Source organism: Solanum verrucosum, unplaced genomic scaffold (assembly GCF_900185275.1).
Source record: "Solanum verrucosum unplaced genomic scaffold, falcon-dt-bn FXZP01000064.1, whole genome shotgun sequence".
NCBI lineage: Eukaryota > Viridiplantae > Streptophyta > Magnoliopsida > Solanales > Solanaceae > Solanum > Solanum verrucosum.
This window is the reverse complement of record NW_026020144.1, coordinates 2873592-2892114: the sequence shown is the minus strand read 5'-3', so window position 1 is coordinate 2892114 and position 18523 is coordinate 2873592. Positions and strand designations below refer to the sequence as shown.

Here is an 18523-nt window from a genome sequence, read left to right as displayed (position 1 = left end):
TGTTTGTTTGGACGCGGGGTTTAGAATGACAAGTTTAAAGTTATTGTTATGAAGTTTAAAAAAATGAAAAGTACCATTCACCGGACACTTTTTGGTTCGTAATTAAAAAATAGTACAGTGAAGTTTTTCTAAATTCTCTAGTGAAATGCCATAACCGCGCTTTAAAATCCAGCTCTCAGATTATACGAATGCACCAGTCAGCTAATACTGAAATATAGTTGGGCTTTCACTTGTTTTATTTCTAGGCCCATGTTGAAGCATTGAAATGTACTATTTCTTTTTTAAGGAAAAACTATAGAATATGGCAAACATCAATATATATTTAAAACAAATAGCTATAGTTTATTATTTTTATGTTATATGGATATAACTATACAATAAATAGCAAAGTTAATTATATACAAATAATCAGGAAAGTTATTAAATATTAAATAGGAAAATTATTATCACAAGGATAATTAATTATGTCTAGGCACATTTTATGTGGTCAGTTTTTCAATTTTATCCTCATTAATACTTTCTCTTTCATCAATATTCCTATATCACATATTCTCAATATTTTCCTCCCATATTCCTTCTAATTTAAGATCTTTTTGATGATTCTAGGAGCAATTTTTGTGATTTGAATTCATCGAGTATCTTTTAATTGATTTTTTTTTCTCTTTTTTATGAAGATTGAATTGGTATCCATCTATATTTTCATCTATTTTTATAGGGGTTCAATTGAAGAATTATTTTATTTTCTCCATTGCAATGATTATAGTTATAAAAAAAAAAGTAGTAAAGGAATAACATGAGCAAAAAGAGATTGAGGTTTGTGTGATTGTGATTTGAATTTTCATCAAGTATCTTTTAATTGATTTTTTCTCTTTTTTTTTATGAAGATTATATTTGTATCCATCTATATTTTCATCTATTTTTATATATAAGGGTTCGATTGAAGAATTGTTTTGCTTTCTCCATTACAATGGTTATAGTTATACAAAAAAAAATAGTAAAGGAAGAACACGAGCAAAAAGAGATTGGGATTTGTGTGATTGTCAAATTTGTATATAGTAGAATACTTATATACATAGATACTTGTATTGTAATATTAACACAAGTTGAAATGGTGATTTGTACATACAAGTATATCTGGATACATAAGTAATCTATCCAATTTAAAAGATTGATTAGGCAATACAAGTATAATTGAATACATTAATTCTATATTTTTTATAAACAAATACATGAGTTAACACCAAATCTCAAGTATTACAGAAAAAACTTGACCAAAAAGAGATTGACGTTTGTTGGATTTATCAATTTTTTTATACAAGCGAATACTTACACACTTTGATACCTACACATTTTATTATTTTCCATTTTTCTTGTTTCTATGTTGTCCACGTATCCATCTTTTATTCAACAACAATGTATTCATATATATATATATATATATACTATATTGTATTCATTTTTTTAATAACAAAAATGTATTCGTTTTTCAAATTGTCATACTTTACCTTGTTTGATATATTAATACATTAAGTTTTTATAAATACTTGTATCCTTGATATATTAATACTTTAAGTCTTATAAATAGAGATATCAATTTGAATTCAAAGTATTCATATGCTACACAATTAATATATGTTCCTTATTTAGTTCATTGTAATTAAAACTGTATTAGTGTATAAATAGAAAAATAAAAATATATAAAGAAATACAGCTAGAAAAAGATATAAATTGTAGTCATTTTTTATAAATAACATACTTATAGCTATTGAACTTCAATAACCCTATAAATATAGTCATTTTTGTAAGTTGCTCATATATATATTCATTTTCATGGTGAAGGAAGAAAGAGTGAGAAATTATGTTGATTTTGTGTCATACGGTAAGTTCATAACATATATTGCTCGTTAAGTTCATAACACATATTGTTCGTTTTGAATTTAGGCATGCATGAATTTGTCTTTCAGGCTACACCGCAACAAGTTTCAAAAAGTTGCGCAACATATGCAAATGTGAGTAAGTGGGAGTCTTCATGAGGTCGAGTTTCATGGAAGTTGCTCCGTAGGATTTTTTCAATAAATTATTTTTTTATGCTCTTAAGTTCTCGTGCTCCATCTTTTGTTATTCTAAAAATTATATTACTAACATCAAGTTTTGCCCTATGATTTGTCGGGCATCAACGGACCTCATACTCATTCTATTCTTTCAAGGCGGAGCTAGATGTTTGGGTGTATGTTCAGTCAAAATTCAATAACTTTTATTTAAATAATGTATTTGTATTAAAAAGTTTATTAAACGTGGAGAAATATAAAGTTTAGAGCCCACTTTATTAATATTTGAAATCATCATTATAAAATTTAAAATTCATAAAGTTAGAAATTTTTGGTTCGCCTCAGTATTTTTTTGTTTTATTATTGTTTCTTCTATGTTATACACATTGCTTAACCACATTACAATACAAAAATCATATATTTTGATCATCTTAATACGTTGTTCTTAAATCACGTTTATAAATTTAATTATGTCATTTCGAGGGTGAATTAACTATTGTATTTATTGAGAACAACATATTACATTGATCATTGAAAAGAGTAAAAATAGTTGCACATTCCATTTTCCAACAAAAAATAATTACTATACTAAACTATACACATCACCGGCCTCTTCCTCAATCCCCGCCTCCGGCCGGCATGCTCTGTTCTGTAAATTCTTATTTCTTAATAACAATGAAATATAATACACTAAACAAGTTTACTAATTACTTAATTAAGCCAGTGTTAATCAAAAACTAGCTCTTCTCAGAGAAGTTAGGGTAATTGCAGCTCCTAATGGAGATGCACCGACCTCAATCTCAAACGAATCATATCGAAGGAACAATTCGACCAACAACAATCTTGAAACCAGTACGACGAAGTCTTTTCCGGCACACTGTTTGTTATTTATCGATGGGTTCTCTGTTTCCGATCCATTTGACCATAACACGTGTTTCAACAGCTTCTCCCCTTCTTCTCCGATGAACCGATCGGCGACGAACTCTTCCGATCGGTCGAAGATTTTTGGGTCTTTGGTTGCAAATGGTTGAAATCCATAAAGGAGTTCACCTTCTTTGATCTCGAATGATGCGTCGTGGGATTCGATTACCATGTCGTGTTTTGCTCTGCCGTATTGTGATGCTACTGGGGGTTCAATTCGGAGGGATTCGTAGACTACTGATTTCATTAATGGCATTTTTTCCATGGCCGCCATTGTGACCTTCCCACTGTTTGATGAAATGACTGAACGAATTTCTTGAGCTAATTGGCTGTGGAGTTTAGCCCCTGCTCTGCCTATCCATTTCAACATATTGGGGAAAAAGATTTTGATTCCACCGAATGAATTGAAACATGTTGCGAATAGCAAATTGTGACAAGCTTCTTCGCGAGAAATGCCAATTTTTTCTGCTTCATCAAGAACGGAAGTTGAGTTTTCATAGAAGAAATTGTACAATCTCTGGTAGTCTTTTTTCACCAAGGCAGGGGGAAGTCTGAAAGTATGCATAACAAGGTCTTCAAGAACCTTCGGGAGGCCGAGAATTAGCAAAGGATGAAGCTGGAACAGCACCCATTTGCCGATCAACTTAGGTCCATCGGTTCCAAGTTTGGTGTCTTGAGGATTAATGCCATATAAGGATCTAGCCAGGAAGTTAAATGCAGCTTGATCATTAGCTGCATTGAGTCCGGCTTTCCCTTTCGTGGAGAGTTCGTTTTCCAGAGTTTCAAATAGCTCGGAGTAGCTATTGTGAAACTCTGGAATAACTTCATTGCGCCGTGATGAAAGGAGATAAAACATGAGTTTCTTCAATTTGGCATGGTTTGGTTCGGAAGGATCAAGATAGGAGAGAACACGATAACCGCCTGTGAGATCAGTGGAGGGCATGAAAGTACCGGTGAAAAGATCCTTTTTTTCAACCTTAGAAACATCAAAAAGGATGGGAAAACTTTTACCATCCAGCAAAACAACAACGTTTGGATTGAATGAAATGAATGGACCTGGTGGCATGTTCGTTCGAAAAACAGTAGACTGATGCTTCTGAATTCTTGATTTGAAAAACTCATTTTTGCCCTGATTGTAAAAGTAATCAAGTCTGTCTTTCCATGGACCAACTAATGGCAGTCCATAATCTCCAGGGACTTTTCGGGTTGGGAGTTTTGCTTGTTTAACAGGTGGCGATGTCGATGGTGATGAAATGTATGGCGGTCTCTCAGACACCGAAGCCTGAATGGGACGAATACTAACACGATGAGACGATGAATTTTTACGAGAAGATGATTTATGTGAGGGGAATTGTAGCTTAAGAGAAGGAAGAGCAAGAGAAGTTGATGCCATTTCTGTTAGAAATCAAGAATTGAACTCGTTGACTTTTCTTCAACAAGAGAAGGGGAGTTCAATATAGTTGAATGAGAATGAGAAATCTCTGTGGGTATTCTTGCCTATAAATAAACAAATGTGTGATGTCAAAAGTAAGGTGATGACATTTGAGGTCTCAATCAATTAGCGGAGCCAGGTAGGCCCGAGTGAATTCGAACCCTCTACAACAAAAAAAAACTATATTATTTATATTTGGTTAAAATTATTATTTTTATGTATCTATAATAAATGTTGATCCTTCATTATGTGTTTACTTCTTCATATTCTAAACACTCATAGAAAAAATCCTGAGTCCGCCTCGAGTCTTAATCATGAGATATTAATGATATATTATGGTTTGTGGGGTGGGCTTGATGGCACAAAAATATAGTAATACGCATAACAAAGGCGTGCGACAAATTATATATAAAAAAAAAACGGCACTTTCTTATTGGTTTCTGTGGTGCTTTTATTATTGATCTGGCTCGTGTTTTATTTGTTTTTGGGATCTAAGTAGAAATAATTTATTTATTTTTTCATGCCACCGTCTTTGATTCCTTTTGTTCCTCATTAATTTCTTAAAATTACTAAATTAATAATTGTACACAGATTGCTTTTCTCGTGTTGGCTTGTTTTTCGTTTTCCGTCCACTTTGACATGTGGTTTCTGTCAAATTTGCTTTTTTAGAATTTTAATTTTTTGGTTGTTGTTGCTAGTTTCTAGTCAAGCATGCAATGTGATACTTCCTTCGAGCTTCATTTATTTTTACTTATCTAGTATTTATTTGATACATGTCTTAAGGAAAAGTAAGTAAAATGATGATTTTACACTTATTGAATATAATAAATTTAATATTTTAAAAAATATATTGAGAAATGATTATAGTTAACAAAAAAGAGTAAATTAGTAATTAAGTAATATATTTATTTTTTAATTTTTCAAACTAAATAGGTAAAAATGGATGTTTATTTTTAATATATAGTGAACTAGTAAAGTTTGAAATTGATTTCAACAAGGATAAACACTGAAAAGAAAATTCTAGATTAAATATTTCATATTGTCATATCATGATCCAGTTTCCATACTTTGACCTTGACAAACCAAAAAAAAAGAGATTAGGCACTTGATCCAAATTCACTTATAATATAAACTTTAATGTTTCAATATTCGTTTATGAATTTTTTTATACTTTCCACGATGTGGGAGAGTGATGCGTTAAACACGAATATTAAGGTCAAATCGAATAGTCTATATAGAATAATACTAACATTTTATATTAAGTTTTCAAAATTAGACCAGTTGATGACATTATTCTTTTAAATTAGTCAATATGTTTATTCAACAACAACAAAAATACTTTTATACATTTGAAGAACATTTCCCTCTCTTTTCATTTATGTTCATATTCAGTTTGTTAGTAACTATACTATAGTTATATAATATATAATATCTTATTATATTCTATAACCTGTAGTTACCTAATTGAAAGCTTTACATTAAACAATAATAAGAATAATAAATTAAATAGTCAACGAATGGTCTTATTTCCCGTATTTTGAATAAATTTATATAAACGTTTGGTACGTAAATAGAAAATAAGTTATTCACGTATAACATTAATATGACATTTAGTTGACAATTTAGAAACAAACATAACTAATACATACATAAATTATGAGGAAATCTATATACCATTTTATACAAAATAAAAGATAAAATAACTAATATCTACATAAATTTACTCATAAGTAATTCCTACATTATTAGTATCTGTATAACTTTAACCATTTATTAGACGAATTATTTTGATTTTTTCGAATGAAAGTCACCATGATATGTTTAAACGTGAAATTAACAAGTTTCCGTTATGTGTAACACATAGGAGTATTTAGTTTTCCATCTGGACGGCGTTGAATTGACCTGGTAACGTATTATAGGACGGAAGTCAAAGACTGCAGTGGTCAAACATTTTGATCCAAACCTAAGATGTTGTGCTTGTGCCGGCACATTAATTTATTCCCACTACCGTCCATACTATACTTACGTGTGCTCCTTTCATTTTTTAAAATTAAAAACGAATAATATCATATCATATTGAAAATATATTGTTGATTGTAAAGCATGCAAAGAAAGTCCCAAATTCATAGTTGATCAATGGATTAAGGAGCTACATAAAAGATATAAAAATACTAAAATTATTTGAGCGAAATCGTGTGGGGGGATCATATTAAAAATATTATTGAGTTGATTTAACCGAACAAATTATTTAGATAAAGGATATTTACTATTTGAGAAAAAGGTCAATCATATCATCAGATTTGAAGTTTAAGTAAGGTCAATCAAGTTGAAGTTTAAGCTACATAATAGTATATATCAACAGATTTAAATTCACGCTACATGAGTATCTATCTATTTAATTATGAAAGAAAATATCTATCTAATTTACTTCAATAGCAAAAGACTTTAACCTTAGAATTTTAAAATTACAAAAAAGTTGTCCTCATATTATTTCAAGATTTGTGTATAAGTATTTTAAAGCCCCCACGCTATTTATAATATAAAAAATACAATTGCATGGGAGTTGGTACCGTTGCTGTCATATATAATATAGTATAAAATATATAAAAATAATAATAATATACTATATGATTGAACCGTGACAGAGAGAGGAAACAAATTGATATTATAAACAATTTTAGCAATAGGACAAAGTAAGAGTTTTAAGTCTTCGAGTCTCTTTAATCAGTATTTGGTTAAGAGTATATGTAAACTTTAATTTGGAACATATCTTACAAACAACTTTGAACCGTCTATTATTAAGCCTTTGGAGCCCAGAAACTAGTTACATGCCTCATTAACATAGATACCTAGTTATGATCGGTGTTTTCAAAGACGTTTAGGCATATTTTGAGGCGGAGCATATTAAAAATATTTTGGGGCGCAAATGAAAATGTTGATCTATAAAGCGTATGTCCTAGAATTTGAGACTTAAGTTCTGAATGCAAAAGCATAAGCTAGCCCTATGTATAAAAGTATAATTCCTAAGATTTTCATGTAATTATTTATCAAGAATTGCTTCATCTTGCACCCCGCCTCTTAAAACATTTATGATCAATTGCTATAGAATCCAATCAAAGACTTAACTTTCAGAGGATCGATACAAACTGTACTATAATATAGTGAATTTTTATATATATAATGCAAAAGTATACGCATATCATTAATGTAATTTAACTTATTAGGAAAGTGGAGTTACTATATTACCATATAGTATACTACTAACTATAAGCCAATTAATATTATGAGTCATGACTAGTTCATAAAAAAGAGAGTTAATATCTCAAAAGGTCACTCAATTTAAAGAATTTATCTAACAAAGTCATTAAACTTTGTTTTGTATCAATAAAATCACTCAACTTAGACATTTATATCAATAAAATCACTCACCTAAATTTATTATTAAAATAATTAAATTTGACATGATAAAATAAATTATTTTATTATATCATGTTCATTATTAAAATAATACGTAAATAAACCAGAACTCTTATTATTAAAATAAATTATTTTTATCACATATTCATTATTAAAATAATAAAGAAATGGCTCAACTCTACATATTTTTAATCGCTCTACAACTCTCATTTCTAAGATTAAAAATTAAAACCCCACCACCTCAACTTTGTTTGTTTCCAATTTTTTTTTTAATTATACCTATTATATTACTACTTATACATTTTATATGCTTTTTCTATCTGCATTCTGCACCGATGTCAAACTGCTTTTCTGTTTGCGTTTTCCCATATATGCAAATGAAAAAAATAACTACTGCAAAAATAATTCACATGCATAGTTGTGGTTTTTGGACGTTTCAACTTTCATGTGAGTTTTGACTGAAAACCTCAATGTGTAAATTAGTGAGGTTCGGGATAAATTTCAATTGATCCTCAATGTGAACGTTGGAATCGATGGTTTTTTATTATTTTAATAATGAACGTGGCAAAAAAAATAAATTATTTTGGCATGTTAAATTGATTTAAATAATAAAATTTAGTCAAGTGATTTTATTGATACAAATATCTAAGTTGAATGATTTTATTGATACAAATACCTAAGTTGAGTGATTTTATTGATACAAAACAAAATTTAATGACTTTAGAATATAATATCTCAAAGTTGAATGACATTTTAAGATATTAACTCTAAAAAAGAATTGGTTACGTTAGGAAGCCAACTGCCCATGTAAATAGTACTACTAGCATTATTTTAGGAATTTGATTTGAAGTATTCAACTTTTTTTTGCCCAAAACCTGTACTCACTACGAAAAACTCCAAAACTATAAAAAAAATATACATAAAAATAACAAATTCTACTTGGTGATATATTAGCTTATGAAGCGAAAATTTACGTATCTTTTTTTCTTCCCAAAGAAATCAAGAGAATTATTTTTAGGAATTTCTTGTTCTTTTTCTAGTAAAATCTAGTCACCCGATCTATATTAATCTTTGTTGGTGGGATTTTGGATCGTTTGACATGAATTACTTCTCGTATGTTTAAAATCCTTTTTGTAATAGTTGATTTTTTTCTTTTTATATATGATGGGTATGAATATATAAATTATAGTTTATAATAACAAAGAACATTGTCATCTAAAAACTAAAAAGCTGATTCGGGCTCGATTTGAATTCAATTATATTTTAAAAAAGTTCGATTGAGCTCGATTCAACTCGTTATTGCAACAAATTCAACTAAGCTAGCTCGACTCAAAATCAATTTTACAATCACTTTACATAAGAAATAGAGATCATCCGTAATATTGCAAACTACACGAGTCCATGTGTCATTAACATAAACATGTGGGGAGGTTTTTGTACATTTAAAAACTTGAAATTTAAAAGAAAAAAAAGGGAAGGAGCTCAAATGGGGGTTTAGGGTTTAGTACTGTAATCCAGAACAAAAATATGAATCTTCAATCTGCTTGTTCATTGCTTCAGCATGACGCTTCAATCCCCAATTTTTCTCAATTCCAGTTTCGCAATGTAATTATTTTCTTCTCATTTCTCTGTGTATTTGATCTTTTTTTTGTTTTAGCATTTTCGGTATCTGTATATATATACACTCGTAAATTTTATTAATTCTGTGTAGATTTCTGTGGTGCGGAAGAATCATGGTAGAAGAAGCTATGTTCGATTGGATAAAAGAACCCCCCCTTTGGTTCAGAACGATGTAAAATGTAAATTTTCTCGCCCCCTTTCCAATGTCCTCTGTTGGGTTTTGTGAAAAAATGCTTTAAAGATAGAATATTGGGTTGAAATTGTGATATTCATGTTTTGTTTCTGATTTCCTCTTCTGGGTACCTCTACATTTCTTCAAAAGATAGTTTTTGCTTTGTTTCTAATTTTCCTCTGTTGGGTTTTGTAAGTACTGCTTTAAAGATAGAATTTTGGTTTGAAATTTAAACATCCATGTTTCATTCCAATTTCCTCTTTTGGTTATGATATGATGCTTTCTTTTGAATTTCCTCTTTTGGGTACCTCTATATTGCTACAAAAGACAGTCTTTGGCTTTGTTTCCAATTTCCGTTTTCGAGGATGTATACATTTCTTTGATTATGGCATTGTTTCCTTTATTTTGCAGTTAGTCCGTCACCGAAGAGGGGATTGATAGCGTATGCCTCTAATTCGAGTTCTCCAGGGAAGTTGAATTATGATGGTGGGGAAAGTAGGGATGTGAGCAGGATCACCAGTAATGGGTCTGAACCGTTTCGGGGTAAATCAGGTTCTGTTTCATTCCAAGGGATTACTCACCAAATGGTTGAAGAAAGTAAGTTGGTGTCGGCCCCTTTTGAGGAAAAAAGAGGCTCCTTTCTATGGGTTCTTGCTCCTATTGCATTGATCTCTTCTTTGGTGCTTCCTCGGTTCTTCATTGTGGTTGCCGTTGATGACTTGATTAAGAATGCAACTCTTGCAGGTATGTGAAAGTAGAGTAGGAGTTGGTTGTTACTTTCTATGTGCTGTTTCTGTAACCATTAATGTTGATTAACCTGGTGATTGGATATGTAAACTTGCAGAAGTGATATTAACTAATCATTACCTGTGAATGTTTGATGATATTGTGAGGACTGATTTAGTCCTTAGTCTTAACATAATTTAGGATAATTCACTTTCAGTTTAATCAACAATTTATTTTAGTTTGTTATTAACAGAGAAGTCAGACAAGGTTAATGTTTTCAGCTAGAATATATATATTGATATTTGAGTTTTCAAGGGAGATTTACTCCGCCATGAACGGGGTCTGTCTGTCTTGGTATAATGCATTTAATTCTCTATGTTTTGTTAGCATTCATTTATTCTAGTCAATCATGGAGAGTAGAATCTAATGGTTCAGACAATTATAATGGGTAATTACATACACTCACACTAAATGCCCTTGTCTTATTTTAAAAAAAAAGATACACCCACACTAGATGAAACTTGAAGTATGCTTAAACGGGTGAAAAATAAGATTTAACGTCTTAGAAGATTCCCCTACTCTTATGAATTAATTTTTGTTTCAACTGAATGTTAGTAGTAGTAAAAAATGGTCAACTTTTAAGTGTACGTTAAAGGTGTTACTTTTGGATACCTGGATAGATTTTATGATAGTTTTCAATTGGCCAACTAGGTTGATGTGTAGATAGTTTGTTTAAGCTGTTAAGCAACAACATTACAAATCTTATATAACAGTTTTATAGTCAATTTTCTCCCCCAAAAGTTTCTTGTTGGTCGAAATGGTTTACCATTTAATAGAATCTCATCCATTTTACCATTACTAGAATGTAGCATGTTATCAGATTTAAAGAACAAAAACTTTCCAAATTGTACGAGCTGTGAGATTGTGAAAATTATAGCTAGATGCACACGATTCAGCTGCACTTACAGTTATTCATGTGAAAAATTACTGAAATCTACATCTGTCTATGCAGAAATTGTTTCTTCACTTTTCTCTGAGGTCATGTTTTACATTGGCCTTGCGACATATCTTCGGGTCACTGACAGCGTTCAGAAGCCATATCTACAATTCAGTGCAAAGAGATGGAGCCTCATAACTGGGCTTAAGGGATATATAACATCTGCTTTCTTTGTAATGGGGTTTAAGATTTTTGCCCCACTCTTCGCTCTATATGTTACCTGGCCTTCACTTGGCTTGCCAGGCTTGGTTGCAGTGGCTCCTCTTTTGGTTGGCTGTTTGGTACAGTATTTATTCGAGAGATTTCTTGACAGACACGGATCATCTTCTTGGCCCTTGGTGCCAATTATTTTTGAGGTATGCAAACTGCTAATTTTTTTCCTTTTCTTTTCGGGGTAAAGGCAAGTCAACATGGAACTGAGGATTTCAAATCTTTGCAGATTTATAGGATATATCAGTTGACGAGATCCGTCCATTTTGTGGAGAAGTTGATGTTTTCTATGAGCGGAGCTCCTGTCACGCCCGAGTTGTTTGACAGAAGTGGTGCATTGGTTGCTATGATAGTGACTTTCCAAGTTTTAGGAGTAATTTGCTTATGGTCCTTGCTTACATTTCTTCAAAGGCTCTTTCCTTCCAGACCTGTTTCTGAGAACTACTAATCTTTGTAGATGAAGATGTTGATCTTTTTTCTCTTTTGCTTTATAGAAACTTTGATTTGCATTAATTTAAATGATCTAGTGCAGTATCTAGTCCTACTTTTCTGAGCTAAATAATAGAGATATGCCTTAGCTTTCAGTTCATCAATTATGGTTTTATCCTGGTAAATTTAATTAGATGTGGCTGTTCGATAAATACGTTATCTGAATGACACTCCAGTATCAAGCAGCAGAACAAAGGTTCATATACAAATCTCTGATAGACACTTGAATCTGTCTCATACATGTTCAATTTGTCCTAAAAGCAAATTGCTCTGCACCATTTTAAGTTGTTAATGGAAAAGGTACAAGGTTATGGTTTGGATCAAAGAGACAAATGCACTTGAAGATATAATTGCTACAAATCTGATCTTTCTGTATAATCTGTTGAATAATTCACTTTCCAAGAATAAGTCTTTAACCTAATCAAGCCAGGAGAAGGATTTTCTCAAGAAATTAAAACAGGTGAAGGTTTACATTGGAGATCAACTTGAAAAACTTCACAAAACTCCTTGACTAAAGATTTATGAGTAATATCAATAAGTTGGACATCATCAATGTCCTGATGGTTTTCTGTACCACGGCCATTAGAGTGGGAGTGCTCCCTCAGCAATCCTTTTATGCTTCCAACTTGATGGTCACGAATCCCACATGGAACTATCTGTTGAAAGGGTGACAGATCTGTGGTGACATTCAGTGCCAGGCCATGATATGTGACCCAGTGAGATACTCGAATGCCAATTGCAGCTAATTTCCGCCCCCCTGAAAGAAGCCAGTGTTGGATCAAAATATTACATGCCTTCCTTCAGAAGTAAAAGGCATAATAATAATAATACACCATACTTATGGTTGAGGAAGGACGAAAAGGTTCTTTGGTGAGGTGGGTGGAAGGAGGAGAATAACAATGTACTCTTGATTAGGACTCTTAAGACTGTTCTACCTCTCAAACTACGAAAATTAAAACAGTCTACCAGATAAGCCAAGTAAAGCAATTTTAGATTACAATGAAACAGTTCTATCTCCTTTAAAAAAGTCCATTCCTTATTTAATCCTCCCTCAAATCTTGCTTAGTTTGTTTGTTCGCCCAGGAAATACCTTTTATTCACTTCTTATTTCTCTCGAAAGCACCCAACCAACTATTTTTCTGTTTGACAAGGAGATATATAGAAAGTGTGCAGTTAAGCTACTTCTCAAAATTTAGTTTTTTTTTAAAAAGGAGCGACTTGTAAAGCTATCTCCAGAATTGTTCCTGGAATGGAACATGCAATTGGTAATAAGATTATTGGAGATAACTTCTGCGAGTTTCAGTCTGTATCAAGTATGCTTCAAAAGATTCATAAACGCTCTAGATGAATGGTAATAAGCATTGACAAATCAGAATGCTTTTATCTGAAGATTATCATTGTAAAACCTATAAAAGGTTTATTCCAAGGTAAGAAAAGTAATCCCTTCAATACACAAATCCAGGCACAACTAAACTGTTGATCAGCTTAATAGTGTAACAGATTTCAAATATGGCCGGATGCACTATGCAGGTCAAGTCACAAGTGCCATTCATATACCCCTAGGCACATGGGAAATCTTCAAACAAGAAATATCTTATGAACTATCACCTTACCAAAAGGTTTTCTAAAACCATAACGCCCAAGTCATTTTCAGAAATATCAGATAATACCACTGAAAGACTAATATGGCCAACCAAATGATATGGAGAATCAGTACTTACCAACCCAAACACCGGTTAGGCCATCAATTCTTGAAGCCTCTATAGAAAATGATGAAGAAAGAACTCGTATAATCACCTCCTCAAGGCTCCTGAGGTACCAATGAAGATCCATCTTATGATATCGAAGATTGATGATGGGGTACATAACTAGCTACAATTTCAGATAGAAGCATTATATGTCAGAAACGTAATAGCTCAAACAAACACATGAGTTATCCTAATCCCGCATACAAACAGCCACCCAATGAAGTATAACACAGCAGTCTTGTCAAAACCACATTTGATACGGGAATTTGTAGAATGTCAAGATAATCATAGCCCATCAAAATCTGGTTACTGATACATCTGACTAGACAACTTAGAATAGAAACATTGCCAGCCTTTGAACCAACGACATCAAGCATCGAGAACAACCTATATACTTGGCTTAGTAATCAACTATATCAAGATAGTTAAGGAAGTAGGCAGCAACAAGTGAAATTAGAAATGTACCTGACCAGGGCCATGATAAGTAACTTCACCACCACGTTCTGTTCGATACAATTCAAAAGGAGCATTCTTTACATCAAAAAGTATATTCTCTTCAGAGCTACCAGAACCCAACGTATAAACCGGCTGATGCTGCAACACAATGAGTGTGTCAGCAAGATCCTCATCCCTTTCAATTTGTGCTTTCCTCTCATCGACAATAGTCTTTTGCCAGGACCACGCTTTAGCATATGGAACTAACTCTTTGTACATATCATAACAATCACAGCTAGAGTCAAACAGAGTTAATCTACTGAAAAACCTTAAATTGCACAACAAGTGTTTGTCAAAATGCCAACAAGAAAATCTTACCATCTTTTGGCTTGACAGCTTGTTAAAGTCGGGCTCTTGAGTATAGCTGTACTACAATGTTGCTTAGTCTTTGGGTTTCCCAGTTTCCATGTCGGAATTGAACAGAACATCGAATTTGTGAAAACAACCATTTCTGCAATATATAGACTGTAAAAACCGATGAACCAAAACCAATTAATAACAAAAAATCCCAATTATACAAAAATTAGGAGAAAAAAATGTAATCAAAAGATTAAAAAGATTGGATATTTGAAGATTCTGTAAGTGTTAATCTGAACTGAACTCGCTGTTCTTTTAAGATTAAGAAAGATCACGGCTTCTTGTTCCCTCCGCTTGGATTTGTATACGAATTATTAAATTCATTTAATTAATTACTTTTCAATTTAGATAGACGTTTTAATTTATTTGATCTATTTTGACTTGCCAAATTATTTAGAGTCTGTTTGATTGACTTAAAAGTTATCAAACATACTTTTTACATCAGTTTTAACTTTTGAAAAGTTTATCAAAGATAACTTAGAATAAGTTTAAAATGATTTGAAAAAAGTTAAAAGTAGGTAATCTCATAGTTTCATCTTGTGGTCTTAAAAATGTAATATGTGAAAAGTTTAAATTTAATTAATGCAAATCATAATTGACCATGTGTAAAAACTAATTTTGTATAACCGAAACTATTTTTAATTAACAAATAATGACATGGGTGAACTTTTTCTCGAAACTGATAATAGATGAACCAAAAGAACAAAACGAATATAAATGTGCAAGTCCTCCCAATCAAACAAGCAACCGATGACCATCATAAAAGCAAGAGATATAGTAGACGTTTGGTCATAGAATTTACGGCTTAAATTTATAGTTTTGATTTGAAATTATAACTTATTTATGTAAATAAGCAAAATTTTAAATTCAATTTCAAACTTTTTAAAATGTATAATTTCAAGTTTGATTAGTGATTTCAATATTGAACTTCGTTTTTATAACAACGTATGACGACAAATATTCTACTATAAAAGAATTATAGAATTATGTTATTTTTTAATGTAGTACATCAAGATATTCCGATATCTTATATATGAAGTATGAACTAATATAATTTGCGCATTTGCTAAGAGACTGAATAGAAATTGAAAAAGTTTTGATAATTTTTATTTTTTTTATAACTATGAAATATAACTTAAAAAATTTAAATGGCATGTCTAAATAAAATTTGAAGTTGATTTAACGGACTACAAACTTCATAGGCAAGGAAGAAGTTGAAATGTCTCATGCTAATATAATGACCGTCTAAAATGTAGTATAAGAATAACAACTTGTGTCTATTTGAGACTCCTAATTGATTTGCTCAATGTGACAAAGCTGGAAGCGGCTGCTATTTTAAAATTCAGCCACGTATATACCTAAACCAAAAACGAATCCTTCTTTCCATATTCTAAAATTGATACTCCCTTCGTTTAAAAAAGAATGACCTAGTTTGATTAGGAACGAAATTTAAGAAAAGAAAGTTAATCTTATGGTTTTAAATTAAAGTTATATCAAATGTACCAAAATGCCTTTTAATCTTGTGGCCTTAAATATGTCAAGTGGAAAGTTAAAGTTAAAGTGTTGCCAAAAAAAGGAAAGAGATTGTTCTTTTTGAAACAGACTAAAAAGGAAATTGAGTCATTCTTTTTTAAACGGAGAGAGTAAATATTAATATTTGTCTACACCAATAGAAAGTCGCAAAAGTGCCACGTGTTCGGAGGAGAATGCTTATGACCCTACACGCTAAATGTAAAAATATCATTGAAAAATTCAGAACATGCACCTTTATGCCTACCTCTCCAAGAAAAGTGGAGAAAATAGCCAAAATAAAGGTCACACACATTATTATTATTTCACTTTACGACAATACTAACTAATATACCACGAATTTTCTGCACTTTTTTCAAATTGCATATATAAATATGAATACTTGCTCAAATGGAGAAAGAAGAAAAAAGTAAGAGAGAAAAATAAATAAAAGAAGGTGAAATTAATTAAAATGGTGATAAATGGTAGATTGTTACGTACCTCTAAGCAAATGGGGTTACGTGACAATAATGGTAACCAGAATCAGCAGCAACGTTGTTATTCGTTGATGAATAATTATTCGTTAAAGTTTAAGTGTTTAAACAAAGGTGGCTTTGTTGGCGGAGCAGAGAAGAAGGCAGTTGCAACTAAGGCTGTTGGTACTGCGGTTGTGTCTGAACTAATTACGACACAAAATTGGAAGATTTCAGATCTAAGTTTAGTCGCAGATAATAATGTATCAGATCTGATACTTCAAAACTTGAAAAATTTACTCAAACAAATGCCGCAGAAATTGCATCACTTACAGTCCTCCATTGAGAAGGTATGACTTTTCTTTAATTTTTCACCTTAATTTATAATTGCTCATGGTAAATATGATTTGTGTAAACACAGTGTTGATAAGTCTTTAAAAGTTATAAAGTACATAGTAGAATTATTCCAAATATTTCAACTGGAATAGCTATGTACATTTTTTTTTTCTATTCACTCATGATCTGGAGCGAGACTAACACCGATCCAATAATTACATGACATATTTAATTTAATTACATACACTCCTATCTAATATTTTTGTTCAGCTCAAGTTTGTTTTTTATTCCTTTTTTCTGAATGGCTATTGGAACTCTGTTTTGCAGGGTATTTTGGATTGCCGGTTCTTCAGTCTTTTTGCAGTCGCAGGGACATTGATTGGTTCATTATTATGCTTTATCGAGGTAATATATTAGTACTAATTACTAGTATTATTATTTTATCATGAAGAAATAATTGATTTTATGCAATTTTAAGACTAATAAATTAAATAAATATTCTCATTGTTGCAGGGCTGTTACTTAATCATAGAGTCATACGTCCACTATTTTATCGCAATCTCACATAAGTCAGACCTTGGACATGTCGTGCAGCTATTGATCGAAGCTATTGGTACATTTTCCCTCTCTTAAACTTTGAAATTAATAATCGAGAATTGAATGAACAATTGTTTACATTATCAGCATAAAGAAGTTAAACTGACGTTCTTTTTTTTATTTTTCAGATATGTTTCTATTGGGGACTGCTATGCTTACATTTGGAATGGGGTTGTATGTCATGTTTGTGGGATCAAGAAATATTAATGTTAAAGGAGATGATCAAATGTCAGGCAAAAAGTCGTATTATTTTCAAACACTTCCATCATTGATGGGAATGAAATCAGTAATGCAAGCCAAATCAAGAATAGGACATGCACTTATAATGTTACTTCAAGTGGGAGTATTGGAGAAGTTCAAGAATATACCTGTAGTTAATGGATTGGATCTTGCTTGTTTTGCTGCTGCTGTTTTTGTTTCCTCCATATGTGTCTTCATTCTTTCTAGGCTTGCTGTCACTAACACAAAGGCTGGAAACTAAGATAATTCATTTGTAAGAAAAAAAATAGGTCTGTATACTAGTCTACAATTAGGACTTGTTATAGTTGACCTTATTGTTAAATATTTTTTCAATTTGTAACAATTAAAATACATTTGTTCATATCTGTTTTTGTATATTTTTCAAATCAGTAAATGAGTTTCTGTTATGGTCCCCAATTATGAATCTAATTATGGGACGCTGCAAGATAAAATCTGAAGTTTTCTTTTTTCTACCTATGGTGCTGGTTCGTTAAGAGAGAACCTACGATCTCTTGAGTTTGAAATACTTTTCTGCTTATCATTTCACTAAATACAAATAACATTAAATACAACACTGGGGAATTAACCACCCATATGAAAACAAGGAAGTAAAAATAGGAAAAACAAGTAACTAAAAAGCTGTAGTAATTACTGCAAACAGAAATAAAAAATAAATAACTTAATTTTCTTAAATCTTCCATGTGTTTAAAACATTGGTAGACTAAAAGGGGTGCTA

General features: G+C 31.4%; 4 protein-coding genes across 4 annotated transcripts; 2 read left to right on the top strand and 2 right to left on the bottom strand.

The window, feature by feature from the left end:
* Nucleotides 1-2524: 2524 nt before the first annotated feature.
* On the bottom strand, nucleotides 2525-4509 carry LOC125827776 (allene oxide synthase 1, chloroplastic). The gene has a single exon (XM_049507106.1). It carries the CDS (start codon nucleotides 4360-4362, stop codon nucleotides 2779-2781), a length of 1584 nt encoding a protein of 527 aa, XP_049363063.1. The 5' UTR covers nucleotides 4363-4509; the 3' UTR covers nucleotides 2525-2778.
* Nucleotides 4510-9283: 4774 nt separating this feature from the next.
* Nucleotides 9284-12146, top strand: LOC125827783 (uncharacterized). Its single transcript, XM_049507117.1, has 5 exons — nucleotides 9284-9423; nucleotides 9530-9617; nucleotides 10022-10354; nucleotides 11349-11689; nucleotides 11773-12146. The coding sequence occupies exons 1-5, from the start codon at nucleotides 9346-9348 to the stop codon at nucleotides 11989-11991; spliced, it is 1059 nt and encodes a 352-aa protein (XP_049363074.1). The 5' UTR covers nucleotides 9284-9345; the 3' UTR covers nucleotides 11992-12146.
* A 261-nt stretch (nucleotides 12147-12407) lies between these two features.
* On the bottom strand, nucleotides 12408-14735 carry LOC125827787 (octanoyltransferase LIP2p, chloroplastic). Its single transcript, XM_049507121.1, has 4 exons — nucleotides 14594-14735; nucleotides 14246-14510; nucleotides 13754-13904; nucleotides 12408-12789 (listed from the first exon to the last, which is right to left on the bottom strand). Exons 1-4 carry the CDS (start codon nucleotides 14722-14724, stop codon nucleotides 12476-12478), a joined length of 861 nt encoding a protein of 286 aa, XP_049363078.1. The 5' UTR covers nucleotides 14725-14735; the 3' UTR covers nucleotides 12408-12475.
* A 1839-nt stretch (nucleotides 14736-16574) lies between these two features.
* Nucleotides 16575-18165, top strand: LOC125827788 (uncharacterized). The gene is made up of 4 exons (XM_049507122.1): nucleotides 16575-16964; nucleotides 17278-17355; nucleotides 17464-17563; nucleotides 17676-18165. The coding sequence occupies exons 1-4, from the start codon at nucleotides 16614-16616 to the stop codon at nucleotides 18026-18028; spliced, it is 882 nt and encodes a 293-aa protein (XP_049363079.1). The 5' UTR covers nucleotides 16575-16613; the 3' UTR covers nucleotides 18029-18165.
* The last annotated feature ends 358 nt before the right edge of the window (nucleotides 18166-18523 follow it).